Source organism: Pezoporus flaviventris, unplaced genomic scaffold (genome assembly GCF_033815535.1).
Source record: "Pezoporus flaviventris isolate CSIRO_AGI_PZ_B2104156 unplaced genomic scaffold, CSIRO_AGI_Pfla_v1 ptg000063l, whole genome shotgun sequence".
Lineage (NCBI taxonomy): Eukaryota > Metazoa > Chordata > Aves > Psittaciformes > Psittacidae > Pezoporus > Pezoporus flaviventris.
In genome coordinates, this window is record NW_026892611.1 from 10,336,249 (window position 1) to 10,358,133 (window position 21,885).

General features: G+C 36.2%; 1 protein-coding gene across 4 annotated transcripts in view; it reads right to left on the reverse strand.

Moving 5' to 3' along the window:
• The window catches only part of BRIP1 (BRCA1 interacting helicase 1), a 114,766-nt gene that overhangs the window by 89,397 nt on the left and 3,484 nt on the right, over window positions 1-21,885 (reverse strand). For all 4 annotated transcript variants that reach the window (XM_061470550.1, XM_061470548.1, XM_061470549.1 and 1 more), the window contains exons 5-14: window positions 21,492-21,619; window positions 20,474-20,608; window positions 13,970-14,263; window positions 13,275-13,496; window positions 12,660-12,859; window positions 9,148-9,280; window positions 8,424-8,575; window positions 7,950-8,118; window positions 7,697-7,834; window positions 7,133-7,294 (exon numbers count right to left, since the gene is read on the reverse strand). In XM_061470550.1, coding sequence (XP_061326534.1) covers window positions 7,133-7,294; window positions 7,697-7,834; window positions 7,950-8,118; window positions 8,424-8,575; window positions 9,148-9,280; window positions 12,660-12,859; window positions 13,275-13,496; window positions 13,970-14,263; window positions 20,474-20,608; window positions 21,492-21,619 — 1,733 coding nt within the window. The remainder of the gene's footprint in view (window positions 1-7,132; window positions 7,295-7,696; window positions 7,835-7,949; window positions 8,119-8,423; window positions 8,576-9,147; window positions 9,281-12,659; window positions 12,860-13,274; window positions 13,497-13,969; window positions 14,264-20,473; window positions 20,609-21,491; window positions 21,620-21,885) is intronic.

A 21,885-nucleotide genomic window follows, 5' to 3' on the forward strand; every position in this document is an offset into this window, starting at 1 on the left:
GGTAGTGCCAGGGAAGAGACCCAGAGAGCTTCTCACACGTTGTTTGATTACTCTTCCAACATTTTGCTCTGCTTTCATTGTTGGATACTTGCACATACTGTGAGATAGCAAGGATGGCAGAATTCTATTCTCTAAAGTATTTTCTTGGGTTTAGGGTTTCTTACATAGTATAACAGCATCATTCAAGCTGTTTGGCTCAAACAAATAAGGCTTCTGGAACAAGAGAATGCCTTTTGCTTGAGGGCAGAAAGCAAATGATGTGCAGAAAGTGAGTATCATTACTAATTTACAATTATTTCATAACTTACCTGTGATATGCCAGCCTGTTTGAAGGCTTCCTTTCTTTTCATCCCAAAATGTGATGTTGGATATTAACTATAGTTAAAACATCTAAGACTAGACAACGCATTGAAACATTCTCTCGCCAGTATCATTTTTAAGCTATAACAGGGTAAATCATATTCTCCATCATTAAGAATATGCAGAAAGTTAATGTTTATGTATCTTCAAGGAACAAATTTCTGTCATAAAAGATACGTGGCGCAAACAGATCCCTACGTCTTGCAAATGTTTACACATTAAAGAAGAGTAAATCTCTTCTTTAAAGTACTCCTACAGCTGTCAACAAGAATATTAAGAAGAATATTACTCTTGATAAAAGCATTTAGCCCTGCATATAATACCTAAATACACCTAGCTAAAAAATTTAAGCAATCTAATGGAACCCACCCATAATAATATATAATGCATAATTCCTCACCTAAGAACTCCACAATCAGTGTGACTGCACCATGGAGCAGCCATCTCTGGTGCAAATAACTCTTTTCCCATTTAATTTCAAATTCACCTTTTAACTGCACAAACATAATGGTTTCCACTTTTTTTCCTCCATACACATTACAAGCCAAAAGACACTGTGGAATGTTTATCTCTTATCTGGATATTGTCATTTTACTGTCTCAAACTTCTTAAAACAAGCTTTTCGCTAGGGAGGAAATCAGTCAGCATCAGACCTAGTGGGGAAACCCTGCACTTGCTCAATGTCTGTGGCTCTTGCATAGTTCCAGATGTTCAGAACATTAATAATGCACTAACTCAAAACCTCTTTTTGAAACTTTAGAATGTGCAAATTGCATTAAAACCTCTTTGCCCTCATTAATGGTATTGTTACAATCCCAGTACCCTGGAAAATGTTTTTTGGCATTTGTTTAACTTTGTGATATTGCCATTTACCCTTTTTAACAGCCAGTGCTCAAATCTTAATGCTTTTAATAGGCCTGGCTAAACAGACTACCATCTTTTGTAAATTTATTGAAGTAATTTATTAAATAAGTAAAGGTTGTCTGAAGGCAGTGTTGGGGTTTTTATTGATGGCAGCTAAAAAAAAAATGGGTTTCTTATAATTTATTTACAAAACTGTGTTTCAGCAAAGTTTTACAAATTAAAATATTTTGTTCTTTTCTCAGGCTTACAACTGATGCATTTTCTGACACTCTGGCACAGGCTTCTTGAAAAAGAAATAACAATTCTACCAACCTCATACAAATCTCAGTAAGAAAGGGGTCTGTCTTAGGCTAAGAAGTGCCAGACATCCAGAATTAATGCAGGAACTGTATCCCTCTCTCAGCCTGTCATATGTAGGGGTGGCACATTTATGTGCAGGCCAGGAAATGGCACATTCAAGGACCCAGGCTCATATCCAATGCAGACACACTGCTCCGTAATGGCAGGAGAGTGCAATAGCAAGGGGTTAAACTGAGGTCCCTCCTGTTGATTCCAACCAACTACCTAGACTGAACCCAAAGATTCTCAATCTATTTGAAAACAACACACATTATACCTACTGCCATGCTCTGTTAGATCTATTGCCAGGCTCTATGCTGCTCACAGTTAACTGATGTTAAGGTCTGCCTGCCTTTACTTGTATAATACCACCAAGAATGGTTTTATCGACAGACTAGTGAACAGCACTTGTCTGTAACTTCACTACAGCTTTGGCTGATACCTTAAACATGGAAAGGGAACCAAGACAGTCAACAGAGGTGTTCCAGTCCAAATGGATTTACTGTCACCCAATCCTGACTGTTCCCACTGAAAACATGCAGCCAAGAAAACAGATAAATGGGACAAGACTGACAGAACCTAAGCCCTGAACTAGATGAGACACACAGCAACTCAAATGTGAAATTCAGCACTTATATTTTGCTAAAGTGACTATATATGTATCATTACCGTCTTACTCCAAAATTCTCAAGGGGAACAGCAAATGCAATGCAGCATTAATTGGGCTGTACCTCTATGTTAATAGTAATATACCGCAACATAATAGTTCTGCCAGGTCCAAGACATTTCCCTCTACAAAACTATTTGATGCGGTATAATGCAAAATACACAGCAACAGTAGGCAGCTGCTGAGCAAGACTGCTTTAACCTCAAAAGTTAACGCTTTGTAAAAGAAAGCAAATACAAATGAAATACAATTAATGTGAATCAGTGGAGAACACTAGCTCTTGAAGGTGTAAGCAGAAAAGAAAAAAAGCAGTAAACAAATGTTGGATTCTCAAGAGAAGAACACTTCCCAGTTGTTAAGTTTCACTGTTTGGAAAACACCATTCAAACCCTTTTGGGCAACTATGTTATTTTACAAACGTTACTTTCAAGTTATGGCTCAACAATTAGCAGATACAAATTCAGCAACAATGCCTCACAGGAAAAAAAAACAAGCAAAACACAACAAAACCCCAACATTAACATCACTGGCCAAAGCTTATTTTGTAGAAAAGCTACTAAAGGTCAGCTAATTCATCATGATGGATTTTCACTAAAATTTATAAGCATTAGCATTTTTCTCCTTACTGGATACCTTGACTTTGATATGACACATACTGGATGAATCATCTAAGATGCAGGCACCAGGCAAGATATATCTTAATGCAGACAGGTTGGCAACATGAACCCTAATGGTCCTTATCTTAATCTTGTTTAAAAGCATCTTAGATTTCTGAGTAATCTTTTCACCTTCTGATATTCTCTTTTATAGAGTGTTTTTGCTGGAGTTGCTACTGATTTTCACATGAACTCATTTTTGTTGCATAATATCACCAGTTTTAGTAGCCCTCAAATGATCTAGGTTTGCAATTTAATTAATGCTAAGATTAAGCTTATGTTAAAAAAAGGCAACATGCCAGAAAAATTTGTATGTTATTGTAGATTATCCATTTGTGAAACATGGCATCACAGCTGTTCAGAACAGACACCCACCAAACATGGAGACACGTATCTGATGCACTGTTTTATTCTCATCCATATATTTTCCTCTACTGCATTATTAACCTCAGATATTTTCCATATGTATTTTTTAAAGTGTCACTTCCCAATGAAAAATGTTTATTCAAATACCTGATCAAGATAAAAAGAAGTTTCTCTACTATTAATTTTTTCCTATTCACATTGCACCTGACAATTCCAAATTACAGACAGAACAAGGTGGCAGACTTTGCCCACAGAACTGCACTGAGCTGTTTCTGCTACAGCTATTTTGATTAAAAAAAAAAAAAATCCAAACAATGAAGCAGGGGATAGAAGGGGCACAGAAGATAACTACGAAATTATTTTTTATTCAGACTTTTTTGCAGTAACAGAAGTTCAAACATTAGGCAAAAAGATCTTTTGAAAGTAACTTCTCAGCCTAAGTATCTTCATAAACGGATCATTAGGAAAGAATGCAGGTTTACAATGTTGACTTCCAATTCTTTACAAAACAGTTGAATAACATTCTACAGATTATAAATATCTTCTTGTAAGGGGCACTTCAGAGCAAAATATAGACAAGTGACTACAACCTCTTCCTGGCAGTGGACAGCTTCTTCAAAGAAATCTACAATCTCCCAGGAAATAATCTACCTAAAGAAGCACTAATAGAGAAAAATGCAAGCCATTAATGGATGCTTTCTGCACGCATTAGCACTGGAAGGAGTATGTGACTGAAACCCCAGCTGCTACAGCAACAGACCCTGCTGACATTTATAGCATCCATCTCCAGTGTTCTATGAGCAGGAGCCAGTTTTTTCATTTTATGATTAGGTTAATGCAGTGACATTTAGAAATTTCACTTGCCCTCTATTTGTACATGGAAACTTTCTAGCACTTTGACATCTTCTAGGTGACTACGAGAGAGTTTTTCTATTATACACTTCAGAAGCCTGAAACAAATCACTAAATTTCTGCCAGAGTTTGTTTCTCCAGCTCTAACATGAATACAGGAGTCAGTCATCACTTTCACCAAGTATTGGTAGAGCATTACTTTCACGTATAAAGAGCAACCTGAAATTCCAGAAAAAAATATAGAGAAACAACTACTACTCATAAAAGCTCCTTAAATTCCAGACTGGGCAGTTTAAATTATATTATTTGTTCTATTTCTACCAGAAATTTATTTTCAACATTGTGTAGTGAAGCTCTGCCTAACAGGACAAGCAAAAGGAGAACACTGCCTGATCAGTCATCACAAACTGCCTCAGGCAGGGTTCTCAGCTTCTGCTTCCTGTGGCAGAGGTGAGACCCTCCACTTTTTCTGTTTCCATAGACTGAGGCAAAAAAGTGGGATTTACCATTCCTACAATGACAAAGAACATTTACCTATATTTTATTAAAGTGAACAGAAATGAACAAAAGTGCTATTTCTGTCCTTAACATCTCCTTGTAAGTTCACTTACTCTTGAAAGTAACATACAATTTACTACCTGAATTACATTAATAATGGGCTTTCCAGAAAAATAAAACTAACTTTATTTACAAAGCAAAAGAATTTGGGATAACTATCAAAGAGATTTTCAGGCAAACAGGTAAGAAAGAATGGGCAGGATGAGTGCTGAAAGCAAGGTACTGAACCAGACAGAGCCATCCAAGAAGCAGGGCTTCTCATTCTTAAAACTGAAAGAGAATGTTGCACTGGAAAACACATCTACAAGTGTAACCAAACTGACATCCAGTGTACATGCCTAAATTCAAGCTCCATCAAATCATCTGCATAGATAGTACTCAACATTCAGAGCATTGCCATCAGCCTTTCAGACACGTAGAAACTTTATTTTTCACTTAATCTGAAGTTGAAACTCCAATTCATAAAACCCTCAAAAAATATGCTTAACTCATAAAGGTTAATTTAGTGATGTATGTGACATGTATATTAATCAGATCTCGATAGCCTTGAATAATTTCTTTAAAAGCTGTGGGGTTTTTTAGAGATATAGCAACTTCCCCACAAAAATCTCTGAAAATCAGGTTTGAAATGTAAATGTGCAGGTAAGCCATATTCTGTACGATGATAAAAGAAAAATACCTTGTTTTCCCTGTACTAATATGCTTATGCTTACATTATTATGTGTTTTCAACATCTTAATCTCAGACTTACAGGCAACCTGATCCAGAATAGTAAAAGTGGAATGAAAAAGGGCATCAGTAGAAAAATATTGGCAATGTGATTTAAAAATATCATCCTTCAATTGTCTGCAATTTATATTTATCAATATTTTTGCTAGGATCATGGAAGTGTTCCCACAAAGAAAAAAGACCACTCACTGCGTTTAGCTAGATGACCTTTCAGTGAAACATAAGGGCAGTGAGAGGGGGAGGGTACAAGAGCTGTCCAGCAATCTCTTTCCTTCCTTATTAAATGTCATTACAAATTCTCTCTACTCTTTCAATTCAGATTACTATTCTCATATAAAACTTTCATAAATATTTGTTAGGTCTGGATACTTAAGATCAACCATCACATACTGTTCAACATCATACACTGGAGTAAAAAGAATAATGACAATACTCCTGTTTCGATTCTTCAATAAATTGAATACAAAATTTCTTTTCAGATCATTAACTATGCACATAAGTGCAGTGTCTTGAGCCAGGTTAAGTAAATTTATAGTCAGTAACCTGCTTTACCAGTGACTGTACATTACCTGGTCTAATGTGGTCACCTAATGGTTACTGTCAGTAATTGCATCGATAACTGTAATTCTTTCTAGACACCCAGTACAGAAAAACCCATCACTTTGAAACCTCATCAGTTAAACAAAACTATTACAAAGACTTTGGAGGAAAAAAATAAAAAAAAAAAATTAAAGAAAATTAAAGAAAATTATTTCTTTCTCTTTTTAAAATTTTTCTGATTTTCCTCTTAAGGAACCTTCGAGATGAGGGAAATGGTTGAATCTGTTATTTCCATTTGCTGGGGGGGGGGGGGGGGGGGGGGCATGTTCATTTGGTAGGATTTTGTGCGATTGGGGTTTTTTTGAGAGGTTTTTGTTTTCTTTGTTGAGAGGATTTTTTAAAAGCATAAATGATGGTTCCAAATGAAAAAAGTCACACCCTTGCAAGCATTACAAGACAAATGGGTATGAATTACAGAATTATATTGCAGGTTTATGTTCCTGTTCCTCAGAGCTGACCATAAATAACAGTAAGAAAGAGCTGAGAGAAGAAAGCAGAACCAGTGTGAGGTACAGATTAACCATACTTAGATACCTGTTGTCAGTGAAATCAGATATGACATAATTTGAAATTGAGAAATTTGATTCCTTTCAGACAATGCCAGTGAGCAATTCCCCTGACTCAAGAAAAATACACCAGATTCGCCAATGAAGTGAAATGGAACAAGAAACAAGGAAATAAGAAATTAACTGGATGAATACAGCATTCAAGGAGCACACAGAGAACATGCTAAAGCATTCTTGCTGCTGAGTTATACACTAAGATTTTCCTTTCCTGATGTGCGTTACAAAGATGAGGTTGGGGGATTTTTATAATAGTTTCAAAACATTCAGGGAAACGATTAAAAAACCCCTGCAGATCAGTCTGGCTTGTTTTGTAAAACTGAAGAAATTGCACCCATTCACTAAGATACAGACACCTGCTGAAAACAAATATAAACATGGGTTTTCATTAAAACAAACTTGTATACCAGCCTATAGGAAATTCAAGACCTGACAATATAATGGCATCACAATGTGTTATTACATTTATTTTATAAACATTTATATATGTTAATGCATAAAGCAAGAGATTACACAGTACATTTTCAAGCAAAATGTGTGTGGTTTCAAAGGAAGAATACGAATTAAGATATCCTTACCTTATAGGATGGCAAAAAGCACAAAATTCCTTGAGCTACTGTTTGACACACTGAGAGCAGAAGTGCTCCCACCTCATCCTGGAACTCAAAGGTCTCTGTATGTTGGAACGTGGCACACAACTTCCGACCATTAGGGCCCACTCCAATGGTGCCAATCCAAACCTGGTGTAGTTCATATTTAAAAAGTTAATTCTAAAATACGCAGCACAAACTGTATTAAATTACTTGAGGTTAACTAATGAAATATTAAGTGTGAGGGGAAATATTGAGATATAATATTAGATTTCTAAACAAATTAATTCCAGCACTTAAAAACAGAAGAGAAAGTGCAATAACTGATAAGATGGCTGTTTAGAAATACAGCACTGCAACTTTTCCAGGAACACGTTTAAAATTGCCCCTTTTTCCATTTGAAAATGTACTATATAATTGCATTAATCCAAGCAATAGTTCTGTACATTCCATTTTACACTTATAGAATGGGTTTGTCATGAACAGTCACTATTTCTCATCCAATGGCCATCATTACACCTCAGGAGAGGGAACCATAATGCAAAAGTTTACCTGTGAGTTCCGGATAACGTGATTTGCCTCCAACTGAATAGAAAACTTCACACCAAGCTCTGAAGAAAAGGAATCCATTGGAGAGAGTGTACCAGATGTCAGAACAATTGTTCTCACATCATTTAAGTCAGAAAAAGCCTAGGATGGAGAAAGAAAAGAAGGAATTTAAAGTGATTGTGCTGTTTTTCTAAAAACTTATATACATTTGTTAGACTAAAATTACTAAAGGTCTTCTACTTCACACCCAGCTTACCACAGCAGGATTCAAGCACCAAAAATTAAGCATGTGGACTACAGTTTTCTGCCGCAAATTCTTTTTACGCCTGGGCCGTGCAAAGAAGGCACTTGTCTCTGAAGCATCAGATGGGTTTTCATTCCAGGTGTAAGTTTGTTGTAAAGCAACTTTGTAGTCGTCTGCAAACCTACAGAGAGATACAAAAATATGAAAAAATCCTACAAGAAAGAATTGAAAATGTAAGCATTAAGCCCATACAAAGCACAACCTGTGTTGCTACAAGGCATTTACAATTAAGTATAAAAAGAATTTTATACTTTCTAAAAAAACAATGAAACTTTACAATAATTAATATTTTAAAATAAGGTGTAATCCAGAAGCAGCTCAGAAGCCAGACACCATAACTGAGGGATTCACAAACAAAAGAGGTGTTTTGTCAAAGCAGCTGAATTCACCACCACCACACTGCTCAGGCTACGGACTTGAACTGACCTGCTCTTATCTTTAAAAAGATACAAGAGAACCATGAATAACCCCTTCAGCACCATCTGAGTGGCAGGGCTCACAACTGGTATCTCAATCAGTTCCTCTTTACCGAACATCGATACTTTTTCTTCTTTTTCCAGGACAGCAGCTAAATGTTTCTATGAGAGGCAAACAAATCCCACATTAACAACATCCTAAGTATCTTCTCAAAAACAAAGCTAATACAGATACAAGAGTTCCAGCACACTTCTTTAAAAGTTCACCTAAAACACCCATATAGTCAGTCTGAAGACAAGAACTGGAAGGGAAAAGTAACAACGTCTTTAAAGTGTTTTTCTAAAAACTAATACACATCTGTTATGACTAAAATTATAGTCTTATACAGAAGGCTTATACAGAAAGGAAGGATAAAATTGAAAATAGGGTAAATACATTTCAACAGCCAAGAAAAATGCGGATGGACAAAATAGACAAAACTATTACTGACTCAATGCTGCAATTTAAAGAATTGCACATTATCAGTTATATCCTTTAAAACACTGATTCTCCACAAATCCCAGTAGTTCAAGTGGAATACTCATGGTTTTCATCAGGCATCCTCTTCATACAGCCTTTTAGTATTGCAATAAGTTAAAAGACCTGTTAGGATTTAAACTCATTTACATTTTAAGATGTTAACAACATCAATATTGTGCACTCTGGTACTCAGTTATACAGCATACAACATTACCTGTAAAATGGGAAAAGTAGTATCAGTTATTCCCATTTGGTGCAAAATTGTGAGCATCTCCTTTCCACTCCAAACCTTAAAAGCAGTTTCATACCCTCTTTCTACCAGTTGACTAGAGCTCTCCTTTAACCAGCTGTAAAAAGAAAGAGAAATCAGAAATAACTTCAGCATTAATTTTAGATAGAGATACTTTACCAAACCTCAAAATACAAACCAAACCTCAAAAATTGCACCAGACTTCTATGAGGTTGATGGTGAGTATTTTACTACATCTAAGTACAGAGAATCTGCTTTTCTATATGTCTCTTTGTCACTGTTGAACTAACTTCTAGGGAACTGCTCATGATGCAGGTCTTTGAAGGCAAGACGAAAATTTGTCCCTATAGCATTCTATTTTATCATCACGTAATATCTTTACAATAAAGAAAAAGGATTAAAATATACAATATAACATGTCAGGCTCATTTAAGAAAGATTTCTGCTGTACTTTTCAAGCCACTCATTTTTACTCTAGCTGATACTAGTTCACCATATAGGGGCAATAAAAAGTGCAGGTCTATCTGCAGGTATTTGTAACTGCTACAATTTGAAAACTAAGCAGAATTACAACTGTATGTACAATGCAAAACGCGACAGGACATTCTGAAAACCTGATCTAAACACGTAGAACACCTAATTTGTGGCACAGCTAAAATCTTTTCTGAGTGTGTCCTCTATCATCCCTGCAGTATAATGAGACCTTCTCTCTGCCTAGAGAGCAGGCAGGCTTCCTCCTTGTCAGGGAATGCCAAAGCTGTCCGTTTCATCAACCAGCAGGAGGCATCAGAAAGACAGCTGTCATTTCTACAACAGTTCAAAGTATTTACCTGTAAAAACAGTTATTCATTATCAACAAAAGCAACGAGGCTCAGTGACTGTTTCAGTGCCAGATTTCCTGTCATGTCTCTGCAAATAATCTGATTAGTGGAACAATTAAAAAAACCCTGAACCTTTCCTTTTGCCAGGTTAAATGCAAACAAACCCCCATAAATACCACCAGAACAATCACTTCTTTGGCTATAATTTGCTTCTTCTTATTAAGCTATGATGATCACTAACACAGGCAGGACTTCACCAGTGTAGGACTCTGCCCCATTTCCTCAGACACAGGATCAGAAAGACCTGGAACTAAAATTAGAAAACTGCCACTGTGACAGAAACGACACAGATTTACAATGGATAAAACATGTCTGCAGATATAAAACTTCTGTCTACCTGTTATGAACTTCAAAAACCATCACATACTTTTGAAATGGTCACACTATAAATGCAAACACAAACTTAACACAGTAACCTTCCTAATACTAAAATATCACCAAAAAAAATCAAATCCTAGAATAATTTCCTCCAATTAAATCTAATGTCAAAGCATTTACTTGGAAATAGCTCTTATTTTTAGAATACAGCAGTAAACATGAATAAAACTAACTTGATACCCAGAAAGATATCTATGGGTTTGAAGTGAAGTATGCAGTATTTTCAGGAAAAGATATGACAAATGTCACAAACATGCCTTCAGTTCAAGAAAGTGTATTTGCTCCTTCTCTCCCTACCAAAAACTCCCGTTGCTGACACAGCCTACTCCACTGAACAAGGTAATTTGTCCTGGTAAATCTGCATCTCATCAGAAAAGCTTGACAGCATACCTCCAATGGTATACCTTCAAATTCCTCCAAACAGTCATTTCAGCACCTCTGTGGCACTAAGCCCATGCTTAAGTGCTTTCTGGAATGAAGGTCCAGGATCTTTATAACTGAAATAAGGTTTTTCTAATTACCCATGTGTTTGGCAAAGCCACCTCACCCTGCATTTTACCAGTTACTGGCTATTTACACCCAGTCTTCTGCTTTCCATGCTATTGGAAAATTTCCCATGACAATCATCCTTAGTTTTTCTGATAAGGTTAAAAAGCTTGGGGCACTCAAATCTCCAGCCATGCTATTCTTATCTTTTACTAAAATTTAACATTTCAAATATCTAAGGTAGGAGAATCAGCTTCTGTGACACACAAACATTTACTCTCAGAATGGAGACTTGCTGTAGTGTACTCTGAAGTCTATTTCATCAGCCACTAATGCAACAAAATGACAATCTTGACATGCACTTAATCAGAGTTCAGTTCACTTCAAAGCCACTTATATCATTCTTCACTTTTATCCTGCTGAGTTTGCTGCTCCAGGTTTCATTAGCAGTGTTTCTGAACTCTTTCAGTCCCTGGATCCCTCACATGAAAAATTCAAAAATTAAGGGCTACAGAGCTAAATTCCAAATTCTTTACTGGTGATAAACTCTTCTGATTTTGTTTCAACTTCCTCATGTTCCCGCTCCGTTCATAAGATTTTCGCCTTCACCCCTTATTTCTTGCCCTCTTTCCTGAGCTTCTGACTCTGGCCCATTTGCTTTTGTTCCATCCTGTCTCATGATCGTTAACTTCTGCTCAGGTCTTCTGCTTCCTATTGTATTTCCATAGTTTCTGAAGGTTAACTTTTTTTCCACTCTTACTACCTTTTCCTCTATGGGTGCAGAAAGAAGCAAAAAGAACATCTGGTTTTGGAGCTTCTTTCTGCCTTACTGATCAACTCCTGCTTTCAAAACCACTCCCTCAACCATCCATATTTCTCCATCCACTGGACTCCTCTATCCTTATGTTCCAACAAGACAGGTACTAAGAGATTCAGCATACCCTTGGTTTCAATTTCAGTACAAAAGCAAATGATTAAAACCACATTCTACTGATACAGTCCAGGAATGACCAGTAATCCTGTGTGGACAACTTTTTCATGAGAATAATCAGAAATTCAAAAGGGAAAGATCGTGCATGCTTCGTTCAAGGAGGTTGCTACCTGAATTCTCTACAGACTTCAGTCTCTTCTGAGAATTTGCATGTACCTCAGTTTTTCAGACCCTTGTATCTTTGTTCAAGTTGTTTCACAGGGAAAACAAAGGGCACATCTGACAAATTCACTTTCACCTGTGAAGAACCCATTCCAAACAGATTCCAATCTGGTTCCAAAACCAGATTCCAGCCTGCTCCAAATACCTCCTGCCCGAGGCTCTGAAAGCATTTTATAAATGTAAACTATGTAATGCTTTGATAAAATAATGCTGTTACTATTTGTCGTGTAAGCTAACAGAAAAAAGTGACAGAGAAAAATTATTTATCTCAGGTAAAGTTTTCATACAGAACTTCCTAAGTTAGGACAGTAACCCCCATAAAGATCAGTGAATCCTTCTAGAGGAAACATACTTTTCAAACAGGATTTCAATGTTTGTCTTTGAGTAAGATGAATGGGTTTTTTAACTATATCAAAACCCTGGGAATTCCTCAAATGAACAAAAACTGGGTGACTCCATAGTTTGAAGCATACTTAAGTTGCAAAACAGCAACCAGTAAATTGCACCAGCAAAAGGAATCTAATTGTAATTTTAGAAACCGCTAATTGATGTAATGGAATTAGAAAGAGTTGCCTTACTTTGTCAGAGAGCAGCACACAGCCTGTAGGGGCTCATGATCCTTCTGTCTGATGTTGCTGTTGACCATTAAGTCTAGCTCTTCTCGAGCGGCTTTTAGTTGACTTTCCGTAACACCGAAGCTCACTGATTCGCGAGCACAGTCCTCAATATTATGGGCTTCATCTAAAATGACTACTTGGCCTTTTAGGTTAATATCCATCTAAAAAGAAAATTATGATCTAGTAAAACAAAGCGAAAGACGTTAAGGAGAAACAGCAACTAACAGGATGCTGTTAAAAAAGTCTGGATTGATATAATCTGAACCTACCACACTCTCCATAAACCAAACAACTGGGAAGTTTGCAAGGATTTATCTTCCACTGATTAAAAAAAAAATGCAACAAGCCCCAAACTAATCAGACAGAGTATGGGACCAGTGGAAGCATTCCTTGGAATACAGAAATGCCTATTCTGGGAAAAAAAATAAAAATGAGAGAGAGAGGAAAAATACCTTAACCCAGGAGTTAATCTGTAGATAATATTTTTGGATATAAATCAGATTTCAGTTGGCCATTATGGTTTTAACTTCCCTTTAACTTCAGTTATTGCAATCTCTTCCTTACAAATATACTTACACTCTCCCGTATCTGTGGGTCCAGAAGATAATTATAAGGACAAAATACAATATCTGCGCCCACCATGAGTTCTCTGGCTGCAAAATACGCACAGGCACGAAGCTTCTTTCCCAGGCTCACTAGATCTTCAATGTCCCAAGCCTGATACACTCTGTGTGCAGACTGTAGTGCATGGTGTTCACTGAGTTTATGAACACCATGATAGTAAAGACAGGACTTGCCCTAAAGGCAAAGAAGGCAGATAGTCCATGGTTACAAAATAGTAATGAAAATCAAGTAAGATTAAATCCCCTAAACTGTTACGTGCATGTGACTTCATTTTCTGGACACATTCCTAACAGCTATTTTTTTATGTCAGACACTAATGACAAACATATCATGTCAGACAGAAAACAGGCAAATTCATGTTCCTAAAATAAAGGACACTTCCTTCTTCTTCATCTATAAAAGCAAAGACATTTTAAGCCTTGTTAGGAACATTAACCTTACAGTCATAAATACTATTCTTATCTGCATAATTCTTTTTTCAGTACTGATACTGTGCATCACATTTTCTAACAGTATTTAAGCTGAATTACCAGGAGGCATTTAAGCAACATAGGATAAAGAAGTAAACAATGTTACTCATTCTAACTGTTCAACTACATTTTAGCATGTTTCAAGGAGTGTTCATTTTCTCAAATGAAATTACTCACATGCTTTCCTTCCAGCAACTCTACACACATTTCATTCCTGTTACTGCCACTATTAGATACCGTTGGATGAATACAGGTATAATCCCGGCTAGAAAGAATTGTCATGGGGACACTGGAATACGCTGTTCTCTTCAACTCTCTGGTGATCTGGGATATTTGCTTGTGTGTTCGTGTTCCAAAAAATATTTTGGGAATGAAAGGCTGATCTCCATTTTCTTTCTTCTTCCTGTTACTAGCATCTTTATCACTTTCTTTTCCAGAAGAACAGGAACACTCAGTGCAAGGGCCGGAAGACTGCAACCCAAGACAAAAAAAGAGATTAACAAAATCCCACTGTAAAATGAACATGATAAACCTGTTTATGCTCTATTTAGAAAATGCCCTCTAGGATAGTTTAAGTTAGTCAGTTAAATCACCAAGGTGGCCTATCAAACTGCAGAAAGTTCAGAAATGCTAAAGCATAGACACCATGTCCTCATGCCTGAAAAATCTTAAAAAACTTCTGGCAGTCACTAGACACAACTTCATCATAACCCAATTGCAGAAAGAGTTATTATTCCAGTTAAGTATGTACACAGGCAAACAAACTTCTTGTACTTGAGCTTCACCATAAGGACACTTCTGTTACAGAACAAGAAGTGTCCAGCACCTTCAGTGAAGACAACCTTGGGACCAGACACCCAAATTAAAATACTGAGAACATTTTTACCTTAAAGCAAACAGAAGAAATCTAGACAGTTTAATAAAATCTGCAGATACAACAGACCATGTCATACAGTCTCTATTAGAAACATGTTTGCCATGCCATTATGTCAAAGGTCATCTAGTAAGTATGAGAATTAAAGTAAAGACACATAGGGAATCATTCTAAACAGAACCTAATCCTGTAAAGTATTTGTTAAAAGTAATTTTTTTTCTTCCTGAGAAGCACTCTCTCTCATAATGTAAAGTACTGGAAAGACTGTCAAGAAATTGTAATAATTAGTGTGAAAAGACTAGCAGAAAAGAAGTAACTCATGAATAACCATGTCCACACACGTCCCATAAAAAAATAACGAATTCTTCTAGTGTAAAAGAGTTTTTATTTTGTTTTCAGGTGACAGTGCAAGTAACAACATGTAGTTGCCCACTCAAATACTCCTCCCTCCCCTTTTAATCGTAATCAGTAAGATTATCCATTATAAACAAATGCCAAATCATGCTGTGTGTTACACCACAACTCTGGAGATCAAGCTGTCTTTTAGCCTCCACTCTGAGGAAAAGCAAGTTCATATTACCCTTAGTCTCTCTCAGCCTTGTCCGCCATTAAATATTACAATACATGATAGAACGCATGTAAATGTAACCCTTCTGGAGCTGTCACTCACTGGGATAAAAGGTTCACTGATGTGCCAAGTAAACAGGCCCTCAAAGCAGATAAAGTTACACCCATGCTGGAATTGTTACATTCGCCTCTCAGGTTGCCAGTAACAGCAGATTTCATTACCGTGTGCTGCCACATTAAATAGCCAGTTCCAAATATCCTGCCTTCTATATTGAATAATTACTTATTCACTGAAAGGATAAAAAGAAGAGTTATGAATGGGGCTCTTGTCAACAGCGAAGCAGGAAACAGCTGACATATGGTATATGTTACATATGTGGCACTACCCAACTGTGTTTGCACTCACACAGAAAACTGCAATGCAAATTGTACCTTGATAATTCTACCTACATTCTATTTTGCTTTTTGAAATAATGAAAACACTGCTAGCATGCCACCAATATAACTGAAGCAGTTACTGTGTAGGGCCTTTAAGAACATGCTCATCTTTTGATTTCAAGTCAGACTGTGTTTTCAAAGTTAAAAGAAATACACAGAATTCCAACATGATATCATACCTCTAATACACCACTGCTATTGCTCAGCCTGACATTTAGTTTACCAAATAAAAGTAACAGAAAATTATTAGGACCAATCAGGCAGCTACTTTGCAAAAGTTTTTCTAACAAAAGGAAAATGCAGTTCAAATAAATACATACATAAACATGAACTGAAAGCTCTTCTACCGTGGGTTTAAAAAAAAAAACCAAAAAAAAAAACCCAGATGTATTTCATTTTTATTAAATGAATTAAGTATTCTTATGTGTAAGGCTTCTAAATGACAGTGTTTTACAGGTGGCCTTTAAAGTTTTTCTTAAAAGGTATGAAATTGGTGTAGTACTGGCCTTAAGCAGCACTTTAGTCTGTGTTCCAGTTTTCAAATGTTACCTTCCACTTTGAAAAGCAGATTTTAGTTAAAAAAAAAAAATCAACATGGCAAAAGTTGCAAACTCAGGCTCATTTATAGTAACTCATAAGAGTATAAATAAACATCTGAAAGCCACAAACACCATTAGCCAAACATATGTAAATGCATAAATAAAACCTTTTTAGAAGGTGTTTTATAATGAAGAAAAACTTGAAGAAACTGGTTAAAACAGTTTAAAAGTTGAGTTCTTCCTGCTCTTTGCACATTATTCAGATGTGTCAATTTGCATTTTTATGCTTTAGAAAATGGTGTGGCCATCTTTAAATTTTATTGAAACCAAACTATCTTAATTCTGTATGTCTACAAAAAGAATTTACTGTTAATATCACACACCAGAATCTAATGTGGTGTTATTCTCCCATTACTACAGCAAAAGGAAAGAAAATAGTCTACAGCTGAACGAAGTGGTAACTCCAATATGGCAGTTTCCATAGCAGTGTTGCCTCTTAAAGTACAAATTTTTAGAGACACAACAAAGAGATGCTGGTTAAATTATAATAAAATTAGACAAAGTTTCCATTTATTAGGAAAGAATTGGGAGTGGGGAGCCAAGTATAAATATGTAAAATATGAAAGTATTAAGACAACAAAAAACTACTTTATAACACCCTCTGGCTTCAGAACTAAACATATTTTCAGCTGTTTGTATTTGGGATATAGATTTTCAGTTGAGAGAGTGGGGGGGGGGGGAAGATACTTCTCTGCTTTCTGCAGTTTAATCAGAAACACCCAGTAACAGATGCTGTTAGAGATCAGACACCAGACTGTATGGACCTTAGGCTAATCTAACTTGTTTTTACTTCTGTCAGGGGCTAGATAAAACAGCCTATCACATCAATATTTATATGGCAAAAACGTGGAAGTCTGATTTAAAAAGGAATCATCAAGTCCACCAACCTGTCCTACGTGTAAAATAGAGCTAAACAAACACTGAGGCTATGATCTTTGAAACACAAAGAGGTAAGAGGAGTTCTTCATATCTTCATCTACATTTCCTGGTTACAAAGCCATCTGAATGATACAGCAGTGAATACCTCTTGTGTGAAATATCACACAAGCACAATCTAGTAAGATATCAGCAGTGACATTACCAAAGCTTTTCAGCTATTCCTTTATAAGCTCTCAAAAAGCACAGTATTCTGCTGGTGATGCAGCCTCTTGATTAAAGTACACAAAGCAGCTGTTTATCCTCTCACAGTAACCAGCAGGTGAACCCAGTTCAATATTTATCACAGGCTTTCACAGATCACTGCTAACCAAGCAAACGTTTTAATTAAGCTGGAACTTGCTTCAAAGAGCTCATTCAAAATGTCAGTCAGCAGAAAAAGGATCAGATACGGTGTCAGGTGAGAGCATGTAATACAAATCCACAACTTTCTTCATCCCATCGTGGTAAATTAACCTATTCTGAAGTCCAGACCCTGATTGTAACAGGCTGCCAGTCTCCTGGAATGTGTAACAGAAGTCACTCAAACTCCATTGTGAAGGTTGTAAGCAATATGTTAAACTGCAATGGGCTAGCACATTAAGACAGATTCTTTTCACAGCTGTTTTTTGATACCCCAAGTGTTTGTTACACTACTCTCCATTTACTGTTTACTTTTTTACTTGGTATAAATGGGGATTCCTTAACCCAGCTGCCCCAGTTTCTCAGACCGCATGCTTTGACAGAATTAATCAAGAGAGTACCTTAAGGGTATAATTTCCCATCTAAACTCACACTAGAACTGCCCTCTTTTGCAAGGATTAACAGCAGAAGGACAAAAACGGATTCCCAGGCTCTGGACTGAAAGCAGCTAAAAACAGTTGCCTCAGGCAGAAGATCCTCACCCACTGGGCTCTACAAGTGTTCATCTGATGCAGCAGCACTGGAAGTGCCTCTCATGCTCTTACAACCAACCCATTCTCTCTCTTGGGCTATAAGAAAGGGCCTGACAAGAAATTAAATTTGCTTTAAGCACAGGATTGACTACAGTAAAACATAAGCTATACAAATCAGGATTATTTCATTAAGAAAATATTTTTATTGCGTTATTGTATCATCCTAAATATATAGTCCATTATGGTAAGTGCTGAACATCACCTCAGCTAACTTTGTTTCATAAGCTACACTAGAAAACTAACCTACCAGCCTATGCTGTGATGTTCTTCATGTCTTAATGTAGTTAAGCCACAGAACTACTAACAATAAATAGGGCCTTACTTTCTGCAGTTGTTTTCTTGACAATTGCTTCAGCTCTCAGTCTGCTGAGGTTCACTTCAGGTAAATAATACCTTATTATTTCATTCTTAAAAATAATTTCTTCCTTTTATTTTATGTCTTCTTAAGTTACTTCTCTCTAAAAGTACTAAACAGCACAGTATTTGAACTTTGAATAGTATACCGTACTGTTTATCTGCAAACTCAGACCCATGGAGAACACATTATAACACAAATGGGTACAGCACAGGTACTATTATAAAAATTAAGTTTTCTCAGAAAATTAGAATATCGTTCAATATTTTATAACAGTTAGTTGATCTATACTCAAAGTTTTCAGTTTACTTCACTACATGAACTTTCTAGAAGTTGTAAATAAAGTTTTCAGATACCCACACTGAAGTACCAAAGCAAATGTTACAATAAAGGAAGAAAGGTCTCTTTATTTGAAAATCAACAGCACACTCTGCTGGCCTTTGTACTTCAAACCAGCAATTGAAGTTCAGCGGCATAAAGCATTTCAAATCCTTCTCAAAAAATCTACAGAGCTTTCCAAAACTGGCAAAATCTAATTCCCATCAAATGACCTAGAACACAGATTCACTTTTGTCAAGAAAAGATTTAACTCCCAGGGTCTTAAAGTAATACCAAAGCTTTTGGCTTCCTTTGTTTTCACAAACGTATAGTATACTGGAAAAGAGCTCTTGAAGTTAAAACACACACTGATTAAAATAGAACCTAATTTAGGACATACAAAGAGCCAAGCGTTGTTGTAAGATGTGGAAACTGAAATTACCAAACATACATAGAACCCCCTGTACTTAGAAGCCGAGCTACCTACAGATTGGTATTACCATAAAGCAACATAAAATTAAGAAATATATATTGGAGAGGGAGAATACTCTTTGCCTTTTGAAAGAAGAAAGTAATCTTCAGTACTGATGAAACAAAGACCAGACCTCATTCCTGTCTTCTATTTGTATTAAACATACAATTTCATGATATCATGGCATGCTCCTGCATTTTAATATAGACAAAAACTATCATTCTATTCTATGATTCTATTCTATGCCACAGCCTTTGATAAACACTCATAGGAACTACATTACTAATGTAATTTGGCACCTGACATCTCTCTACTGCCTCAGATTTCTTTGACTGGTTTTGCTTCAATGAACTTTTACGTAAAATCAGTGAGATTCAAATACCAAGAAATGCAGAAAATGCTTAGCAGAAAGCTGGAAAAACTAGTTTCTGCTATGGAAAGTGGACATTAAAAAAAAAAAAGAAAAAAAAAAACAAACCAAAACCAACATCTATCGCAGTTAACACACAGGATTTTATTTCTTAATCATGTGCAGTATTTATTACTCTTTTTTTGTTATAATATATTGCAATGACCAGCTCAAACTTTCTCCAGCTTAAAGGCACATTTATTAATATTAAATGCTGTCTTTTATTTACTACATATGCCACAAAATAACAAATGGTAAGTTGAACAAAATCTACACTCCTGATGTCACTCAATTTCTATGGTCCCAGTTTCAAGTTCTTCCATGATATCATAGATCTACTATAAGTAGAAAAATAACAAATAGATTTACAGCTGCTTTACAATTGCTGTCTCATATGGAAAGTTCACAGGCAGAATTGCTAGGCCAGATTCTGTGCTACTGGAGAGCCATGGTGTAAAAGAGTTCAATCCACTGTTTAGAAGAACAACTTTCACAGAAATAATTCACACTTTGCAAACCACACTGGTTAGACAGCACCATTAGGAGCAAAAGCCACTGCAGCTCTTGCCAGCAATAGCGACAAAGTTCACTATTACTCTAAAGCAACTTACACACTTGGAAACCTTTCCATTAGACTGTAATGAAGCCAGAGGTACAGTGTTTTCTGAAATTATATTAAAAAGCTGTATTTCATGCATAATCTCTTTACAGTAGATTTTTTTTTAAACTGCTCTTGAACTAACAGTCCTGATATAAACAATATTACTGTATTACTTACTGGTTTGGGAGAAAAAGTGGTGGGTTTTGCACTTTTCTCAGAGTGAACAATCAGCTCTCCATTTTTTCTCTGATTATAAACTTCTAAAGCATCAACAAGCTGGACTCCTTTTGCAACACAATGACGTTTTCTAACCTGTTGGGAAAAAAAATGCACTGTGTTCAAACACAGTGGGCAGAAGTATGTGCTTACACTGGCAGTCGGTGATTTTCTTTCAACTGTTTTCCACTGAGTCTGTTTCAGTAACACAGTCCATCACTAATATTTTTTAACAGTTCAACTAAATCTAAGCCACACAACAGTTTGGGAAAAGCTATAAAGTCTTAATTAAAAAACTCAGTAACAATAACAACAACAAAATCTGTAATTACGGCTGAGCTTTTCTTCTTTAATTCCCCACTGTAACAAAACTGATAGGAATTATAATACTAGATTGATATAAGCAGAACTTTCATAACTAAAAGGACAAATAAAACCAAGCCATACTGATCTGAAAACCTAAACAAAAGCAACCATCTGAGCAATACTCCAGAGCAACATAAAAGCTGTTTACAGTGCAAGTACTAAGTCATGAGACTGGCACAGGTGAAAACATGACAGAAATGTCGCACTCTACATAGCAGGCCAGAGATAGCTGCATTTGACAGGATAAAATAAACCAGAACTTGAATATATTCACAGCATTATTTGAGTTTCTAATATGTATTTGCAAGGGCACTTTCAACTCTAGAATCTCATGCTTTGACTCAATAGTGTGGATCAACTGCATATAAATAAGTTTTGGGACTATTAAGTGTTTAAATACACAAAACATAATTTAGGACATGGTATTATGAAGAATTTTGAGCAACAATGGACTCCTTTGTAACAAGTGACAATACAAATGAAAAAAGCTGTCAGTCGAAACTATGACTGTGACTCAACTATTCTCTAAGCCCTTCTCTGAAATGTTGATTGTTATTTGACAGCTTTGTTGAGCTACGCCTGGATTATTTTATTGCAAATAAACTTTGCTCACCTGCTGCTCAGTTTCTAAAGGACGAATCCTTTTTCTGTCTACTTGAAAATCATCGTTCTCATTGTCACGTAGCGATAACCTTTTTTTGGCAGACAATTTTGAAGCTAGTGTTTCATTTTCCTTACATTCTGTAATGAAAAATAAAAGGCATGTTCAATCCTAGGAACGCATTAAATAAGAGAGCACTATTTTAAAAATGGAATTTACTATAAATACACGACATAGGAGATAGCATTAGACATTCCTACACACATTAACCATCATTCCACTTAGATTTCCACACAGGGCAGAATCATGTAGTAATCTGCTATTATGACAGTAAAAAAAGTCCCTGACTTGAAAGCAAAAAAACTTGACATCACTGGCTCCATATTTGACTTCCAGGACAGATTTT